Source organism: Rhinolophus sinicus, chromosome 14 (assembly GCF_057876585.1).
Source record: "Rhinolophus sinicus isolate RSI-liver-muscle chromosome 14, RSI-T2T, whole genome shotgun sequence".
Lineage (NCBI taxonomy): Eukaryota > Metazoa > Chordata > Mammalia > Chiroptera > Rhinolophidae > Rhinolophus > Rhinolophus sinicus.
The window spans coordinates 1,060,638-1,079,113 of NC_142514.1; the positions used below are offsets into that span (position 1 = coordinate 1,060,638).

General features: G+C 58.4%; 1 protein-coding gene across 1 annotated transcript in view; it reads left to right on the plus strand.

The window, feature by feature from the left end:
• Nucleotides 1-18,235, plus strand: part of SKI (SKI proto-oncogene) — a 63,945-nt gene extending 45,710 nt beyond the window's left edge. Inside the window, exons 2-7 of the mRNA XM_019712057.3 lie at nt 11,426-11,548; nt 11,641-11,756; nt 12,482-12,744; nt 12,846-13,147; nt 14,425-14,655; nt 14,974-18,235. Coding sequence (XP_019567616.3) covers nt 11,426-11,548; nt 11,641-11,756; nt 12,482-12,744; nt 12,846-13,147; nt 14,425-14,655; nt 14,974-15,162 — 1,224 coding nt within the window. The 3' untranslated portion in view covers nt 15,163-18,235. The remainder of the gene's footprint in view (nt 1-11,425; nt 11,549-11,640; nt 11,757-12,481; nt 12,745-12,845; nt 13,148-14,424; nt 14,656-14,973) is intronic.
• The last annotated feature ends 241 nt before the right edge of the window (nt 18,236-18,476 follow it).

Consider the following 18,476-nt stretch of genomic DNA (forward strand, 5'->3'; position numbering starts at 1 on the left):
CACTGTGAAAGACCTTGTCAGGTCCCCAGGGCTGGGGCAGAGCTGACAGCTCCCCAAAAGTTACCGTGCGGGGAGGGCACCCAAGTCCTTACCAGGCCTCCCCGTTTCACACTGTCTTCCCACACCGACTTCCAGAGCACCCTCTCTGAGGGCCTTTCACCTCTGATGGACTCCAGACAACTGTGTGTTGTTATGCGTGTGCACATGCGTGTACACAGGTCGGCGGGCCCACACATGCTCTGTCCCTGTCCCTGTCCTAGTGGCAGGTGTTGCTGTGAGTCAGGGATGATCAGGCGATGGGAGTGGGTGGGAAGTGCCCCGTGGGTTTAAAGAGAGCAGGGAAGGGTGTGCCCCTCCCCAAGGCAAGCGTGCAGCTCCTTGGACCAGGTGAGGGCAGAACCTAGGGTGCAGGGCCTTCGGAGGGAGGGTCACCGGGGCCTGCAGGGTGCAGCCGCCGTCCACATGGGAGGCTCGGACACCAGGGAGGTGCCGAGAGTGGCATCGGAGGAGCCCACACACCTCCTGGCAGCAGGTGTGGGTGTGACACATGCCAGGACCCAGGCCAGACATGGGAGGAGCAGGCTGGGCACGTCAGCAGTGGGACACAGGTGACCCCTGCATGTTTCTGCTGCTACCAGCGTTAGGAAGAAAATGCTCCAGCTGCATGCAGCCGGGTGGCCCAGCCAGAGGCACTGGTGTCACTGGAAAGTCCTTCATCAGAGGACCTAGCCTCTAGCCTTCCCTGTGTGCCCAGCGGTTGTGGCCTGGGCCCAGCGCCCTTTATCTGGACACCAGATTCCCCCTTCTGGGCCAGGTCTGTCCACACCCACCGTGTTTTGGTAGGTTCTTTGTGTCAAAGGCTTGTGGGGCAGGAGGGCAAGCCATCCTTCCTGGGGGGCCTTTGCAGGGTGGGGCCGGTGTGGGGCACGGCTGTGTCAGGTGGGTCAGCAGAGCCCTGGCCACGCCCCCTGCAGTCCTGTAAAAACGTTCTCTTTTCATTAAGGCTGACTCTTAGCCTGCCCGCCTTCCAAGAACTGCAACCACAGCCTCTGGTGCTGTGTCCGCATTTTTCTCTTTCTGCAGCTTTTCCTCTCATTCTGGGTGGAGAGCTTTGTCTCTGGTGAGGGCCTCTCCCGCCCGCCTGTTAAGCGCTGGGGAGAGACCCTCTTGCTCACCAACCCCCCAAAAGCGATAACCGTGTTGGAGGATTAAAATAAGCCTAAGAAACAAATACTGTGGATGTTCAAAACAGCTTTATTGTTCTTGGGGATCTGGGTTTATTTGTGTTTTAAAAATCCTTTTAACAGTTACTTTCGAGTTACTGAAAGGAAAAGGAAGGTTCCATCCCCCCTCCCTAGCCATCTGGTTCCCTGATTCTAAAAGTGAGGCTTCAGGGGTGTGGGAGGCCCTGGTGTCAGGAGGGACGGTGGCGATGAGGGGCGCCGTCTTGGTGGAAACGGTTCCCAGCCTCGCTTCCGCAGGTGAGCCCTTCCGTCTCGAGGCCGCAGGGCCCCAGGGCCACGTGTGTACCCCACCTGCCCCAGGCATCTGCAGAAGGGACTGCATGGCGGCCCACCACCCACTTTCTCTGGTTTCTTTGTGGCTGGGGGGTGGTCTCGGCCCCTGTGGCCTTCTGGGAGCTCCATGGTGCAAGGGTGCAGGGTGCCTGGGGAGGGAAAATGCCACGTGGTGTGAGCATCAGGGGAAGTTTCCTTAGAAAAAGACTTAGCTGATTGTCATCAGTGGAAGGAAAGAGATGCCCTGCTTAAGTTTAAAAAATCAAAGTGACTTTAAAATTGCTGTTTCCACTTCACTTGAGAGATTGGGGTTGTCTTGTAAACTTATTCTGCTTCTTCTGTACAATAATCAGAAAATAGGTTCATTTGAGTTAAGCGTTATATTACACGTGAATTATTGTGTGAAAAATAGTAATGGTACTTTAAAAAGTAGCTTTGCAGTTTCTGAACTGTAAGGTCTTCAGGAACCGCCATAACGCAGAATGGGGGCTGCTGTACAGGTGGGGGCCTGTGCACAGGGGTGGATGGAGTTCACCCGTAGAGGACAGCTGACGGGTTCGGCAGGACCTTGTCACAGAGCATCCAGTGTCCCGCTGAGGAGAGTGCCTCAGGCCACACATGGGTGGGCTCCCCCCAGGGAACAAGCACCACGCCTGCTGTGCTGGGGGCACTGGGCGGAGCACTAGGCCTTGGGCAGGGGCCACGGGGCTGCTGCCCCTCCCGGCAGCCAGAGTCCCAGCAGAGTCGGGTGGTTCTGGATGGGTGACACGTCCCCATCTTGTCCGTGCCCAGGGCTGTCTGCAGAAGGTCCTTTCCAGACACGTGGGTGCTCCATGTCGGCCGGGGCGGCCGCGATTGGCCGTGTGTTTTGGGCAGTTGCTGTTCCAGACTCTCTTCTGGGGACGCCAAAGGGCTGTCCCATGCGCGTCACTTCTGTAGGAATTGAGCGGATGAGGCACTGAAGCTGAGGCTCCTCGGCCGCGGCGCCACTGTGCACGCTCGCAGCGTGAGCCCCAAGGTCGGGCTGCACCCAGCTCATCCTCCTGAAGGAGGGCCAGTGGGGAGGCGCCTCACGTCCGCAGCCTGAGGGCCCGCCTCCCCAACTCCGGAAGGTTCTCTGGCCTCCAGTGCTCTTCTGGAGTGGCAGCCGTCTCACGTTTTCATCTCGTTTTCCTATGCTGTGCGTCTGGGTAATTTCTTTGAGAACTGTTTCTGTTCTGGAAAGTTCCGATCTGCCTTTTTTGATGACGAGTCTTCATCACTTTTCTTTCGTTTTCACTCATTTTGAGCCAGGTCTCAATCAGTGTCCCCATTGCTGCTCTGTTGGAGAAGGCCCATGGCTGCTCCCCTCTCCCTGTGTGGCTGTCTCGTGGTGCTGCCCCGAGAGGGACCCTCTCTCACTTCTGCTCCCACTTCCCAGCCTCCTGGGTGAGGCAGGGACTCGGTGGTGTCCCTGTCCCGGCACCGGTGGGCCTCCCTGGGCCAGCACAGCTGACACGTGACAAGGTTTTAAATCTCTTTCATCTGGGCCCCAGGGACTTGGACATTTCCTCCTGAGCTTATCCCTGCGTCTGGGCAATGCCCTGTCATTGCCTCCAACATTTGGAGTGTGTTGTGGAGGAGGTTCCAGGCCTCTCCACACGTGGGGCTGAGCGGCGGGCATGCGGCGTGCTTCCCCCACCCCTCTTAGCCATTGTGCGAGTTACACCCGAGATAAAGGAATTGTGGGGGTCCGGTGCTGTCCAGCTGGACATTTCCATGAAAAGTTTTCATGTTTTCATTTGTGCTCTCGGCTATTTTTCTGGTGACGGCTGAATGACAGGAAAATGACAGGCGTGCCAGGGAGAGGACCCTGTGACCGTCCCTGTGCTCTCCCACAGCCCGGCCTGGAGCTCTGCGGGACTGTGAGCTTGTCCACGCACACACCTGCAGCCCTGGCCCACCTGTCCTTGCGCTGGGGGATGAAACCCCCTGGCTCCCGCCCCGGGGACTGGGAAGCTCAGTGGGTTGATGTGATAAAGTCCCAAGTGTGTGTCGTTATTCTTCACCCACAATCTGGGTGACATGAGTCCCTAGTGCAACTTTTGTTCTAAATCTGCAGCTACTCTGACTGGAAATGTCACTTCATAGTTGAATTGCATGGTAAAATCTGCCCACTGAAAAGAAGTGTTTTTCACTTTCGCGTGAGTTAGGAAATAGATGTGTTGTGTTAAGATTCCTAGATGTGGTTTTCATACGACGTCTGTAACTTTTTAAAAAACGCTCCATTATACTCGGACATGATTTTGCTGATTTATAAGAACGTCTCATCACCTGCTGTACTGAGGCCTCGGTCTGGGGGGTGCAGGCTGCTTCTCACTGGCGTGGGGTCCCTGAGGTTGGGGGCCGGAGGCTGCCTTGTCTCCTGAGTGATTCGTAAGGTGGTGATGGAACCACAGGCGACACCAGAGTCGCCTTTGCAGAGCACACTGCCCCTGGGGGCTGAGAGAAGCCGTGTGGCCAAGTCCTTGCAAAGGAGACCTGGGTCGTTGGGCAGAGGGTCAGGGAGCAGTGGGGAGGGGCAGGGCATGGATGCCGACCTGACAGCTCGAGAGTGGGAGGGGTCTCAGGTCTAGTGGAGGGTCTCGGGCACGTCCTCCTGGCCAGTTGCTTTGTGTGGTGGCAGTCGCCAGCAGCACCATCTGCTCCACCTGTGACTTGGCGCCAGGTTTGAGAGCCAGCTAGGATGGAGCTCAGGGACCACGTGGCTACCCTGGGCCCTCTCCCTGCTGGGCGCTCAGCAGGCGCCGGCCCCGCCATCTTGCCCAGGGCCTGGCACGGAGCAGCCTCCAGGAGCCCATGTCCCCCCCCACCCCCATTGTTACCCCAGGCCAGCTGCTCATCCCCTCCCTGAGAGCCGCCTGCACTCCTGGTGGCTGGTCCCCGGCTCAGTGGGAGCACGCAGGGGTCTGCACCAGGCCAGGCCCTGCCCTCCATGGCGTCCTTGTGGCCACAGCATAGAGCCGGATGGTGGGCATTTCCAGGACCGGCCCATGGGATACCCTGGTTACAAGGACTGGGACGTCCTGCCTTTGTAGTGGGGCGTTCTTTTCCTGATGGTTTTGTGAAATCTGACCTTTGGGGTGAAGCCACGTGGTGCTTTGGTGCTCGTGTGTGAACCTGTGTGTGGTGGGGGAGCCCGCTCGCGGCCGGTGACATGCCTGGTGCCAGCCCCAGGCTGGTTTCGTGCAGGCGTCTCCTTCCCGGGGCAGCTCCCAGAGTTCCTCCGGCTTCTTGTGCGGCCTATGTTGGGCAGACAGTGAGGCGGGGGAAACCAGTGACCTCAGCAGTTTGGTTTCCAACTAACAATTCATTTCACTTTTTTAAAAGAGTGTTTTTTTTTATAACAGCTTTATTGAGATATAATTTACATACCATGAAATTCACCCTTTCCTAGAATACAGTTCAGTGGTTTTTAGTCTATGCAACCACCATCCCTATCTAATTATAGAGCATTTCCATCACTCCAAAAAGAAACCCTGTACGTGCGCAGTAGCTCTCACTCCCTGCTCCCCAGCATTCAGCAACCAGGAGCCCACTTCCTGTCTGTGGATGTGCCTGTTCTGGACGGTTCACGCAAATGGAGTCACGTGCTGTGTGGCCTTTTGTGTCTGGCTTCTCACTGACATCGTTTTTGGGGTTCCTCCATGTTGCAGCGCCTTGGTCCTGATTCAGGCTGAGTCCCACTGCAGTGTGGGACAGGCCACACTATTTACCCGTTACCCACTGATGGTCACTGGGTGGCTTTCACATTGTGTCTGCTGTGAACCCTCGTGTGCATGTGTTTGCGTGGACCTGTGTTTTCAGCAATCGTGAGATCGTGCCGAGGAGCAGAGTTGCTGGCTCACGTGGTGACTGTCTCTGCGTCCCACAGCGGCCACGGCTCGTTCCCTCCCACCAGCAGCATGAGGGGCCTAATGCTCCACATCATCACCAGCACCTCGTATGTTTATTTCTTAAAACATGACAGTCACCCTCCCCTAGTGAGTGTGACAAGGCACCTCTTGGTTTCTTCTACTCAACTTTTTGAGATAATTGTCAACTCACATGGAGTTGTGAGAAACAGCTAGATTCCTCCAGTGAAGCAGCTTGCAGATTCAGAGCACAGGTGTTTGAGCCCCTTTTCAGTTCTTTTGGGTCTTTGCTGAGGAGCGGAATTGCTGGGTGACGTGGTCATTCCATGTCACTTTTTGAGGCGCCATCAGTACCTCCGCAGTGGCCACACTTTTCCATTCCCGCCGAGGCGCATGAGGCTCTCAGTTCCCGTCCTCGCCACCACGCACTGTTCTCCGTGTTCTTGGTCGTGTCCCCCTCGTGTGGGAGGGCAGGTGTCTCACTGCCAAGCATCTCTTCACATGCTTGGTGGCTGGGTGGGTGTCTTGTTTGGAGAATGTTTGAGTCCTTTGCCCCTTTTTTAGTTGTTTTGTGTGTATGTGTGTTGATGAGTGGCAGTTCTTTATGTATCCTGGATACAGATCCCTCATTTGCAAGCATTTTCTCCTGTTCTGCAGGTTGTCTTTTCATTTTCTTGATTGTGTCCTTTGAAGCACAGAAGGTTTTGGTTTCGATGAATCCGTGCTCTTCTGTGTTCTCTTTTGTTCCTTGTGCTTCAGTCTGTTTGGGGGACTGGAGGGGCTTGGGCCTTGGCTCTCGTAGCTCCTTCAGCAAAACCGTAACACGCATTAGCAGCCTCGGCTCTAGACATTCTATTCTGTAGATTCCTCTGCGATGGTAAAGGAAGCCGCTGAACATAGAGAAGCCGCACAAAAGCAGCCCTTGCTGTGAGAGACGTGAAGGGGCCCCCCTTCGTGGGAATGCTGATTCGGGTGGCGAGGACCCCTCTGCTCTCTGTGGCATGGACTGCCCCACTCAGGGAGTGTGAGAAGGGCGTGTGAGGACCAGAGATGAGGTTTGGGTCCTGTCTGTAAGGAACCACTGCTCAGCCCTGAAGGAAACACGGTGATAGCGGTGCACGTCAGTAGGGTTCCTGGGCCTGGCAGCAGAATCGCATGCTGCTCTGCCCTCGGGAATGTAGGCACAGGTGGGCTTTCGGCGACCACTCCTTCCGCTGGAAGGACTTAGGGGTCGGGGTGAGCTTGTTACTTCACCGCCAGCCCCCAGGGTCGTGTCCTGTCCAGGAGGAGGTTGGCATTGCGTGATCTCACCCCCACGCCTCTGCCTCCTGTGCAGGACACGTGGGTACTGTTCCCCGTGTCAACCTTGGCACTTCCCAGATTCATTCTACAAATCAGAACAGCCTGGGCTGCCCCACCCTGCGCCTAGCACAGCCTGCCCATGCCTTTGATGGGAAGTCTGTCTCCACTGTTTGACTTTGTGTGCCCACAGACATGGTGCAGACGCTGTGTGGGTGAGCAGCTGCTCAGAGTCAGATCTGAGGCTGGCGGTTCTCCACAGCGTGCTCCTCCTGTTGGCTGCGACCTTGTAGGAGATGGTGCGGGAGAGTTGATGGAGGGGTGCAGGAAGTGATGGAGGAGGTGCTGGAGGGGTGTATGAAGTGATGGAGGGGTACAGGAGAGCTGATGGAGGAGGTGCTGGAGGGGTGCAGGAAGTGATGGAGGGGGTGCAGGAAGTGATGGAGGAGGTGATAGGGTAGGGTGCAGGAGAGCTGATGGAGGTGTGCAGGGCAGGTGTGTTACACAGCATAGCACATACATGTTGGGGACCCTGCTGGCCCAGGAAGGTGTGTGCTCACATCTCTGAAGTCCGGACATGGTTTCTCGGGTTGATGTCATGGAGCTCATGCCTGCTCCATGGTGGTCAGGTGTCCAGAAATGAAGCTGCTTCTGTGGAAGGCTGATGATGATCTTGGCATCAAACAGCTTTCCCAGAGGGGCCGGTGGACACAGACTGTGCTGCTCACAGCGTGGCTCCCAGGCTAGTGCTGTCCTCTAACAAGCGAGGACTGGAACTTCACAGGAAGGTGCTTTTCCCCCATTTGCTCCATTACTTGGGTGGAGGACTTTTGCCAACGTCACTCTGGGTGCTTCCCTAGGGCCTCCTGCAGTGTGCATCACCCCTGACACCTGGGCAGGCATGGCCGTGGCGGGACAGTGGTTGGCATGCGGCCTCTGCCGGGTGCTGGATCTGGTGTTTTCCACGCTGCATTTTGGCCTCTTGCTGTGTGTTAGCCACCAGGGTGAAGAACCTTTTGGAGGCCAGCAGCAGCGCCTCAGGTGAGGTATACACCTCAGAAATGGATTCCTACGATGGCCACCCACTGGGTGGGTCCTTTGTTGGCTGATGAACGAAAATCAAGAAGTGGTCACCCACGCTGTGGAGGGTGTGTTCTGGGGACCCTCTGGCGCCTGGGCCTTTGTGAGGGCTCCCATGCCCCTGGGTCCTGGTTACTTGTGCTAACCCAGCCCTCGCTCCCATGGGCTCTGCCTCAGGCCCAGCTGCCCAGGCAGCGCTGCTTCTCTGTCTGGGACCCAGTGGCTTCCCCCACCATCACCGCTGGGACATGTCGATGGCCTCTCGGGTTCTCTGGGGACCCCGGCCTGGCCCTGTCTCCTTCTAGCACCGACACCTTCTCTCTGAGGCCTGTTGGCCAGTCTCTTGGTCAAAAGGAAGTAGCTGAGCCGTGGTTGGTAGGAATTACCTGTTCTTGCAGACGTTCACCCCACGTGGTGCAGTGTCTTCATCCGTAAGTGTCACGGGAACTTTTCTGGGGCCCATGTCGTCATCCTGGTTCTGCTAAACCAGGCCTGGGTGCTGCAGGACGCAAGGCCATTTGACTCTCAGTGGATATGGGCTGTGTCCGGTGGCGGCTTGTTTTGATTTGGGGGGAATGATCCCTCTGCAAAGGCTGACTCAAACCCCACCTGTGTTGGAAATTTCGAGGCAGGGACCATTGGCACCACATTGGTAGTTAGAGGAAAAGAGTTTTGGTCCGGGGCCCATTGTTTGGCTTTTAATTAATAATGAGGCATTAATGAGGTTTCCAGGTGTCCCAGAACCAGCAGGATGCCTGATCCTGCCTGGGGGCCGTCTAGGTTCTGCCAGCCCTCCCCTCCTGCCTGGCATCTCTGAACGGACCTGTGAGGGAGTGGGCCCACCAAGGCCTCACGTGGTTGAGCTGGCCACTGAAGGCCCAGTCCTGAACCGAACCATGGGGTCGTGGGGCCGCTCAGGTGGCCATGGGCCGGCCCGCTGTGCTCCTCATGGAGCCATGTGTGGCTCTGTGTGCTCTTGGGTCTGGGTCAGTGGATGGGAATTCTGCTCTGTGTCCCACGTGGTCTGCCCAGCAGCTCCCACTGGGGCACCCCTCCCCACCCCCGTCTCAGCCCTCCTCCCGCCCTTGACCCTGTGCCTGTAGCTTTGGGCCGGCACCGGTGTGAGCACTGGCTGCCCCCGAGACCTGGCCACCCTCCTGACCTGTGTCCCCCCGCAGCCTCTCCCCAGGCTTCGTCAGCTGGACAGTGGGTGTTACTTCCTCTTGAAGGGGTTCCCCAGACAGTGGCTCTGGCCCCTCGTCAGCCATGTCAGGTCCTCAGGGGCTGTTTGACCCTCCCCCAGGTCTGGTTCCCCTGGGGGAGGCAGGTGCTGCTGCCCAGCCCCTCCTGGCCCTGGCCTGGCCTGGTGCCTGCCCTTCGGCAGGGAGTTCAGGGACCCAAGTGTAACCTCCTTTGTGGGGATGCAGTCTGCCAGGACCACCTGCTTTGGGCACAGGGACACTTGCATAGCGGTGGCTGCAGTGGGGCCACTAGGCTTCCACTTGGGCGCGTGCTCCTGGGCCAGCACCTCCCTCCTGGTCTCCGAGCCACAGTGGCCAGTGTGGGCGGGCCAGAGAGCCTCTGAGTGACGGCTGAGTTTAGCCCCTCAGAGCAGCGCTTAGGGCAGCACATGTCCCCGTCTGCTGGAGCAGGGGGGCCTCTGGTCCTTTCTCCAGAACTAACAGGACGGGTTTGAGTGCTGTGTCCACGTGTTGCCGCTGAACAGGTCCCTGAGGGTGTGTCCCGCCCCGCCCCCTGCCATGTGGGTAGGGCTTGGGCCCATGGGCCCCCTGCAAGGGGGGAGGTGGTCCGCCCTGCAGCCCAAATCATGTGACGCCCTCTACAAGTCTCCCTGAGGTTTTTTGGAACCAGCAGCAGCTGGCGACGAGCCTGTGGCTTTTCTCTCATGAGAACCCAGGTTGTTTCCTCCTGTATCCTATCTGCTTAGACAGGAAGCCCCACCCTTGCCGCATATCCGACCCCCACCCAGTCTGCGCTTTGGCAGGAGGGTCCAGACAGTGCAGGCAGAGGTTGGGCCGCCAGCCGTTACCGGACTCGTCTCCGCTAGCAAACAACACGGAGTGGCTCTGTCTTTCCCAAACGATGGTCTTCACAGCTCTCTGTGGGTTCATCTCTGAAACATCCTCGAGGAGCTGGGCGCACACCTGGCTCATTTGTGGGGCTGCAGGCCATCAGGGCAGCCGCTTCTGTGTGGGGACAAAGGCCAGTGTGGCCTGCTGGTCTCGTGTGTCCAGGATCGTGGTCTTCCCTGGGACCTGAGGGCTGCATGCTTTCTGGGGTGAGGTTTGCTGGCCCCCTGCCCCTGCCCATTTGTCCCGAGAGGAGCTACAAGACCCCCAGCTATCCCGGTGTGGGAGGTTGCGGGGTACAGGCCCTGTGCATACATATACACACACACACGTGCTGGCTCTTTCCATGGCCTGGATGGGACCTTCCCGTGGAGCTCTCAGTCCACAGGCCCCCCTGCCCAGGGTTCAGTCTGTCCCATGTCTCTTGTTTCATAGTGACAACCCTGGCAAACAGGGTGCCTTAACTGACCACTTGCCCCCCTGTACCCCCACCCCCAAGGAAGCACATGCCCCCTCAGGACAAGTTCTGTGAGATGGTATTTTCTCCAGGGTCCCTGGAAGTGGGAAGGCTACCCCTATCCTCTCCTCCCGAGGTCAGCCCTGGGGGGTGACCGAGCATGGTCCCGGTGGCCCTGCACCCTAAATGTGTGGCTGTGCCTTGGCCAGCTGCCCTGGATGTTCCTGGGGCCTCTTGGACATAGCCAGGCCCCTTGTAGTTTCTGCTCAGATCCCAGCCTGGGGGACGGGGCACCATCTATCTTCCAGTGACCGCGCCATTTCCAGGAAGAGACCATGTGTCCCTGGGAAGCGCACCGTCGGTTCGGGCAGTTCGCTCTCATTCATACTCGCCCAGGAGCCCACTCAGACCCCAGCGTCACAGTGAGACTGAAGACATGTGAAGGACTTCTCATAAAGCCCAGCTCACCCATTGGAAAGGGGGTCCTTTATTTTGAAACTCTTTCCTTGGGGTGGGGTCAGCCCAGACGGCCACGCCACACCCACCGTGCAGCTGCCTCAGGCTCAGCAGCAGTTTTCAAAACTAGTTCTATTTGGTGAAATCCAGAACTCTGAGGGATGCTGGGTGACATCCCTGGAAAGCTCTGGGCTGCCCTACGGAGGGCCCCCACACTTGGCCAGCGAGCCTGCCCACTCACCAGGGGCTGCCCCTTCCCAGACTGGGTGCCCGGCTCAGGGAGGTAGGGGCCCTTCTGAACTGACTCAAAGGGTCCTCGGCTCCTGCCAGCTGATTCGTCACCAATTAGCGCATATTCAGGGCCGTGGTGAGAGCCAGTCCCCTAAAGTCCCCCCTGAGAACCCACTCGCGTCCTTGGCGCCCTCTCAGGACCTCTGCAGTTGTGGGGTAATGGTGGGTACTGGCCCCACTCCCTGAGCAGCAGCGATGCCCGGCTGATCCCGCATGTGGGTCAGGGTGCACACGTCACGACATGTGTTGTGTTGTGCATGGTTGAGTCTGCTGGCTGGGAGACCCTACCCAGGGCATGGATGCTGCCAGAGGTGCCAATGGGAACTTTTGTATCACTTGCAGGTCTCCTCCGAGCCCCCAGTCTCCATAAGAAAAACCGATGATGCTCCCTCCCAGCACCCTGCGTCTTCTGAGAAGGACAAACAGTCCGGCTGGCTGCGGACCCTGGCCCCCTCCTCCAGCAAGGTTCTGCGGCGGCAGGGTGACCAGGGCATGTGGGGGCGGGGCCAGGGCCGGCGGGGGCGGGGCCTCTGACACTGGCACCTCTCTCCTGACAGAGCCTGGGCTGTGTTCACCCTCGCCAACGCCTCTCAGCCTTCCGACCCTGGTCCCCTGCAGTTTCTACGAGTGACAAAGAACTCTCCTCGCACCTGCCAGCCCTGATTCGAGACAGGTGAGTGCCTGCTACGCTTGGGGTCCAGTGGGGCGGAGTTGGACTCTTCTGCCTCGGTGTCAGTGGTTATCAGCTCCTTTACTAAGCTGACCGGAAAGGTTTTCAAACCAGTGGTTTGGGAGCGTCTGGGAATCTGAGTACTGGTGCCACCGGTCATCCTGCTCACAGCAAACTGCCGGGGCTCTGCCACATGACCCAAGTGCCGGATGCTGCGTGCCTGTGAGGCAGGCAGTGAGGCATCCGCGTGTGTTCCCGCCTGCGTGCATGGCAGCGTTTCATGACTCTCAGGCCTGCGCCTAACGCCTGTTACAGATGCTCCCGCAACCCTCCTGCCACCTGAGTCACCATGGGCTGCGTGGCAGTGGGACCTGCCTCACGTCTGAATTATCATGGGCGTCTGTGTGCATACTGTGTGTATGATCTGTAAGCCACATGCCCAGGCCCCAACTGCTAGGTCAAGGCCGCTGCGAGTTTTGGTCTTTCTGGTGGGCATCAGGGTGAGCACATCTAGAACTTTCTGTGGCATCAGGAATTGGCTGTGCCTTCTCGGTTGGGTATGGCCCATCGTGGACATGGTGGCCAGCATCAGTGTTCCAGCTTCCTAGGGTCCCTGACTAGTGTCTCCTTCACACATTCCATGGGTGACTGTCCCAGCTGAGTGCAGGTGGGGGGGCCGTGGGGGTGGAGCAGACGCCTGCAGCCCCAGTGTGCCTGCGCCCCTGCAGCTTTTACTCCTACAAGAGCTTCGAGACGGGTGTGGCCCCCAATGTGGCCCTGGCCCCGCCGGCCCAGCAGAAGGTCGTGAGCAGCCCACCATGTGCCACCGTTGTCACCCGGGGCCCTGAGCCCCTCGCCACCTGCATCCAGCCCAGGAAGCGGAAGCTGACGGTGGACCCGCCCGGGGCCTCAGAGACGCCGGTGCCGGCAGCTGCCCCAGAGGACGACAAGGAGTCGGAGGCCGAGGTGGAAGTGGAGAGCAGGGAGGAATGTGCGTGTCCTGCGGTCCTGCCGCCTGTCCCGGGCCAGCCCTTCTGGGAGCCGAGCTGCTGCGTGAGCGCCTGCTAACCTGCGCCCTGTTTGTTTCCGCAGTCACCTCCTCCCTGTCCTCGCTCTCCTCGCCGTCCTTTACCTCATCCAGCTCTGCCAAGGACCTGAGCTCCCCAGGTGTGCACGCCCCGCCCGCCCCGCCTGCCGCCCCCGACGCTGCCGCCCCCACCGAGGCCCCGAGCGGAGGGCTGGAGGCCGAGCTGGAGCACCTGCGGCAGGCTCTGGAGGGCGGCCTGGACACCAAGGAGGCCAAAGAGAAGTTCCTGCACGAGGTGGTGAAGATGCGCGTGAAGCAGGAGGAGAAGCTGAGCGCCGCCCTCCAGGCCAAGCGCAGCCTGCACCAGGTGAGCGCCACCTGCCTGCCGGAGCTGGCCCTGCCTGTGCTGCGGGGGGAGGGGCCCGAGATGCCCGCTCCTCTCCTCTCCGCTCCTCCATGTGTGGTCTGCAGGAAGTGCTTTGCGGCTGCTTCCTAAAGCTTTGTGCTCTGGAGGGCGGTGCCCTCAGGCCTCCCAGCAGCGAGTGCGCCGGCTCGGTGCAGGGTGTCCGTCCGCGAGCCTGGCTTGGGAAGGAGGGGGCTCGGGACACACGTGCACACCCTTGCACACACCACCAATCTTCCCTGCACACCGGATTCTAGATGATTCCACAGATGTGACTGCTTTCTTTTAAAGAGGGAGCTGGTGGTTTGAAGCTGTCTGGGCCCCACCTCCACCTCATTCTCACCCCAAGCAGGACAGACAGTGGGGCCACCAGCAGATCCTTGAGCTGCAGCCAGTCTCCGGACACCACCTTTCCACACTTTCTTTTCTGTCAAGTGGGGAAGGCTGAGTTCCCAGGCCTCCGGGAGGGTGGGGCCTTCACACAGGGCTTTGTGGCCTGCCTGGCCTCATAGGCCCCAGTGTCAACTGGATTCACACCTCTGCTGGCGTCTAGCAGCTTACGGGGGAACAGCTTCACACGTGGGCTGCTAGCACAACACAACCCTGCCGCCCTCCCCTAAGTGTATTTCAGGCATTAGGCACTGGCTCAGGACGTCCCCTCCCCCTGGTTCTGGTTGGAGGTGTGACTTCCCACATGCATATTCATAAGCATGTTTGCAGGGGCTGAGTCACTGATAAGGAGCTGGAGAAGGGTGTGGGAGGGGGTTGTCTCCATCTGGCTACGTGGGGGACCCAGGGTCCTTGGCGAGATGCCTGAGGCCACCAGAAGCCAAGTGAACCCTTGGCTGAGAGGAAGTCCTAAGGGGTTAGGCACAGAGGGGGGGGTTTTAGGGGCAGAGGCCTGGGAGGCCACCCTGCAGCCTCCGACCCCATCAGACACCAGGCACACAAGTAGGTGGTGGCGAGGGCACCGGAGCCCGTGGGAGTGGGAGCAGAAGAAGCCCTAGGACGTGGGACCTTGTGGGGTCGCGTCAGAGTGCCGGGAGGGTAGGAGGCGTGTGAAGGCAGAGGGGAGTCCTGGTGTGGGGCGCCTCCCAAGGTTGTGAGAACCACAGGGGGCCCAGAGCGGCGGGACGGCGGGGTGGAGGGGGTGGGGGGGCGCGTGTGCCAGCTACCTGTCATCTGGTCGGCTGCGGCCGGGGAGGTGGGGGCAAGGTGGTGACCCGAGTCTGGTGTCCCAGGAGTTGGAGTTTCTGCGCGTGGCCAAGAAGGAGAAGCTGCGGGAAGCCACAGAGGCAAAGCGCAACCTGCGGAAGGAGATTGAGCGCCTGCGCGCGGAGAACGAGAAGAAGATGAAAGAGGCCAACGAGGCCCGGCTGCGCCTGAAGCGGGAGCTGGAGCAGGCGCGGCAGGTCCGGGTGTGCGACAAGGGCTGCGAGGCCGGCCGTCTGCGCGCCAAGTACTCGGCCCAGGTACGCAGGGCCCAGTGAGGGCGAGCCGGGGCAGAGCTGTGTGGCTGGGTCCGGGAGCGGTCAGTGAGCACGGCCTCTGATGGCCCAGGGTCCTGGCCTGGGCAGTGGGCACTCGAGGCTAATGCCCTTGGGGTTTGGGGAACGCCCACCTCTAGGACGCAGCATGTTGGGCTGCTGGCACCAGTGCGTCCAGACTCTCTCCCAGGCTTTGGTCACTGGGCACGCTCCCCAGCAGCCTGCGTCCTGGCAGGCAGGGTTGGGCCAGGTGGCACGTGGGAGTGGGGGGCGGGGCACTGCTGACACACGGTGTCCTTCCAGATCGAGGACCTGCAGGTGAAGCTGCAGCACGCAGAGGCCGACCGCGAGCAGCTGCGGGCAGACCTGCTGCGTGAGCGCGAGGCCCGCGAACATCTGGAGAAGGTGGTGAAGGAGCTGCAGGAGCAGCTGTGGCCGCGGCCCCGCCCGGAGGCTGCGGGCAGCGAGAGCGCGGCTGAGCTGGAGCCCTAGCCGGACCCACTGCCTGTTGCCCCGGTGCGGACACTGAGGGGAGAGGGTAGCGGCGCCACGCCAGCCGCCAGCTGGAGGCTCTGCGTGTGTCGTGGGGCCTGCCCTCTTTCCAGTCCATATAGCACAACGTCTTACTGTGCCTACAACCAAGCGAGTGTTTGGAACCACATACTTTTGGAATCCACTGCAAAATTTTCTACTGGCCAAGTTCACGTGCGCAAGCGGGGTCCGCAGCTGCAGCCAGAATTAAGGCCAGCTCGGTGGCTGTGTCTGGCCTCTGCTTGCTGGAACATTCTAACATTACACTTTTGTTATAAGCTATTTAAAACCAATAAGGAGACTTGATATTCGGAAAAAGTCAACACGTTTTTTAATGACTAACTTTTAAAAGCCCCACCAACACGTGACGCCATCCGAGGACCCAATAAGGGAGCTGGGGTGGCAGCTGCCTGGTCCCGCGAAGCCATCACAGCTCATCTGCGCCCACGGCTGCATGAGGACAGGAAAGGTTTTTCTCCAGAGTCTATTTTTTCAGCGACATGGACCCAGGTCTCCTGTGCTGCCGCCGGGAAGAGCGAAGAAAGCGCCGTGCGCGCGGTGAGCCTGAACACTGCCGCCTTACGCCCGCCCGCCACGCCATCCTGTTGCCATCAGCAGGTGTGTTCAGAAACACTGCGCCTGCGCCGAGGGCCACCATCCGCCATCTGTCGGGGAGGTGACAGAAGATGGTCCCTGCCGCTTAACCACCCACAGCGACCCCTTAGCTGAGCAAACACCGCTCTTTCATCTTGGGACTGAGGCTGCAGCATTGGAACAAAACAGCATTATTTCACTTTTTCTTTTTGTTTGTTTGTTCATTTAAACGTATATTTAGAACTGCACTTTGTCAAAATTTTTCCCTTCTCTTTTTATTCCCCAGTTAACTGAGGTTTTTACTCTTCAAATATTGCAAACCGATCTCTAGAGCAGGTCACATCCTCAGTGCTCGAGCGTTTGGAAACCCCTCTGGTGCTTGGTTGAACAAGGGAAAACGAAAATGCAAAAACTGAACTTCGGGGGGTGGTTCTGTGCCTTCCAGCATCTTGTACAGCGAATCCTGACTCGTCTGTCTACCCCCAAATACCCGTCTTCAGTAGCGATTGAATCTGCCACTATCAGAAAAAGTGACTTGCATTTATTCCAAATAATCTCGTTTACTCGCGACTGTTTATGCAAATTGTATAAGGTTTCTTATGCCCAAGCTTGAACATGATTTCCCGGTAGACAAGAGGCACTACCCACCCTGAAGCGGCGGTATTTATTTACATAATATCCTACGGGAATTCGCCTGAGACCGTTCTAACACCGCGCAGCCGCACGCACACGGAGGCGGAGCCGGCCGGTGCAGGCGCAGACGGTCGCCGGAGACGTGGGTGCGACATCCTCTGCAGGGTTTTGCCTTGGTTTACTGGGGGGGCCAGGGGCTGCTGGACCCCCTTCTAAAGTGCAATGCAAAAGGGACATCATGTATATGCAGCGTTTGTTTGGGTTTTGTGTTTTTTTGCTTTTGTTTTTCTTTTGCAGTTATTAAATCTGTATGCATGGATGGAGTTTTTAACCTGCCATACGTATATCCACCGATGGGCATTATTACCGTGTCGTGTAAGGGTCGGTTGTGTTATGCAACACTCAGAATGCTGTGCTCAGCCTTGTTTTTCCAGAGTTGTGTTTTTTTCAGTCATTTCTTTAAGGGAAACTAAATGGTTTAGTTGGAGCAAAGCTTTAAGTGTGTCGGTGTGCTTCTGTGTGGCTGTGCTCTGCCAAGTCTGAAAGTCAAAGTGAGACCAGAGGCCCTGGGACCTGTCCCCGAGGCCCCCGGGCTACCCCGGTTGCTTCTGAGTTTCCAGGCTCCAGAGGGAGATAAACTTTTCTAAGGTGTGTGTGAGGGCACCGTCTCTCCTTGCCCTTGCACTGTCCTCTCCCGTCACCTGCATGTCTCTGCCATCAATCAGGTCCATGCCTCCACTAGCTGGCTTTGTCCCCAAATGTCGGGAAGAGCTGGATATGCAGTGGCAGCTTGTCCCCTAGAGCTTAGAAGACGAGGCCCTGGAAAGACCTTGTCCCACTCAGGCCCGCCCTTCCTGAGGCCCTCGGAGCCAGTGGGGTGGGAATCAGACGAGGTGTGCTCCCTTCACCAGCAGCTGGGCCTTTCTGGGCAGCTCCCCAGGTGAGAGGGGCGGGGGACCCCTGGCCACTTCCATCCTCGGGGTGCAGCTCCACTCTGCAGGCCCAGGCCGGCCCCAAGCCCGAAACCTGCGTCCTGTGGGTGCAGCTGCAGCTCAGATGGTTCCAGAAGGGAGGAAAGGGATCCATCCTGCAGGCTGTCGCCTCCCTGTGTGTGACACCCACTACCGAAATGATTGTGTATTCAGTTTAATTACTCATTATTTCTATGCTGAAAGAAGACTTAACGAAGGGAAAAAAAAACAACAGCAATAACACATCTCGGGAGCAGCTAACTCATACACAGAATACTCTGCTTTTCGTGTGGAACTCGACGGTGTGCAAGCGTCGCCCTGTAAATACTCCCTTACACTCTGTGTCACACGTGTGTGTGGTGGCTCCTTCTTCAGAAATCCTTTCTCACCTGGCAGTTGTCTTGTTTTCTGGGTTGTTTGTAACTGAGGAAGAACACGCCGCCCGCCCGCCTCTGCGTGGGCCTCCCGCCCCTCCCGCCGCCCCACCAGGCTGGAGGCTGGGGCCACAGCTTGTGCTTGCTCAGAGCCAGGAGTCACAAACGACATTTTTTTTCAGTTAAGGAAAAAAACACAGCTCTACCTTGTACCCGCCAGGAGCGTCTGCATCGCGGCCCGTTCTCTCCTTCGCTGCTGCTAATGACAATATGATGACTTACTCTACTATCGGAGAACTATTTTTATGTAATTAATGTATGCTCTCCTGTTTATAAATGCCTGATTTAAAAAGAAAAAGAGAAAAAGCTTGGCATATTTATCTACTTCGCTCTGTACCCGTTAGTCCTGTGGCACCCCACCCCCACACAGGTGACATTGTACAATAAAGGACTTTGAGAGTACCCACGGCCGCCATACTTGGGCCACCCCCGCAGCCCCCTTCTCTCCCAGGCTCCTTCCCCTCCCCCAGGCGCCATCCGGGCCTCAGCCCAGGGGAGGGGAAGGGGGCGTCTTTCTGCCAGTCAGACCAGGAGAACCTTCAGTCTCCACTGACCCCAAGTGGATGAAGGACATGGCTGGGGTGCCCTCTGTACTCCTAGGTCACGCTGAGCTGTGGCCTCTTGTACTACCGTGTTTCCCCAA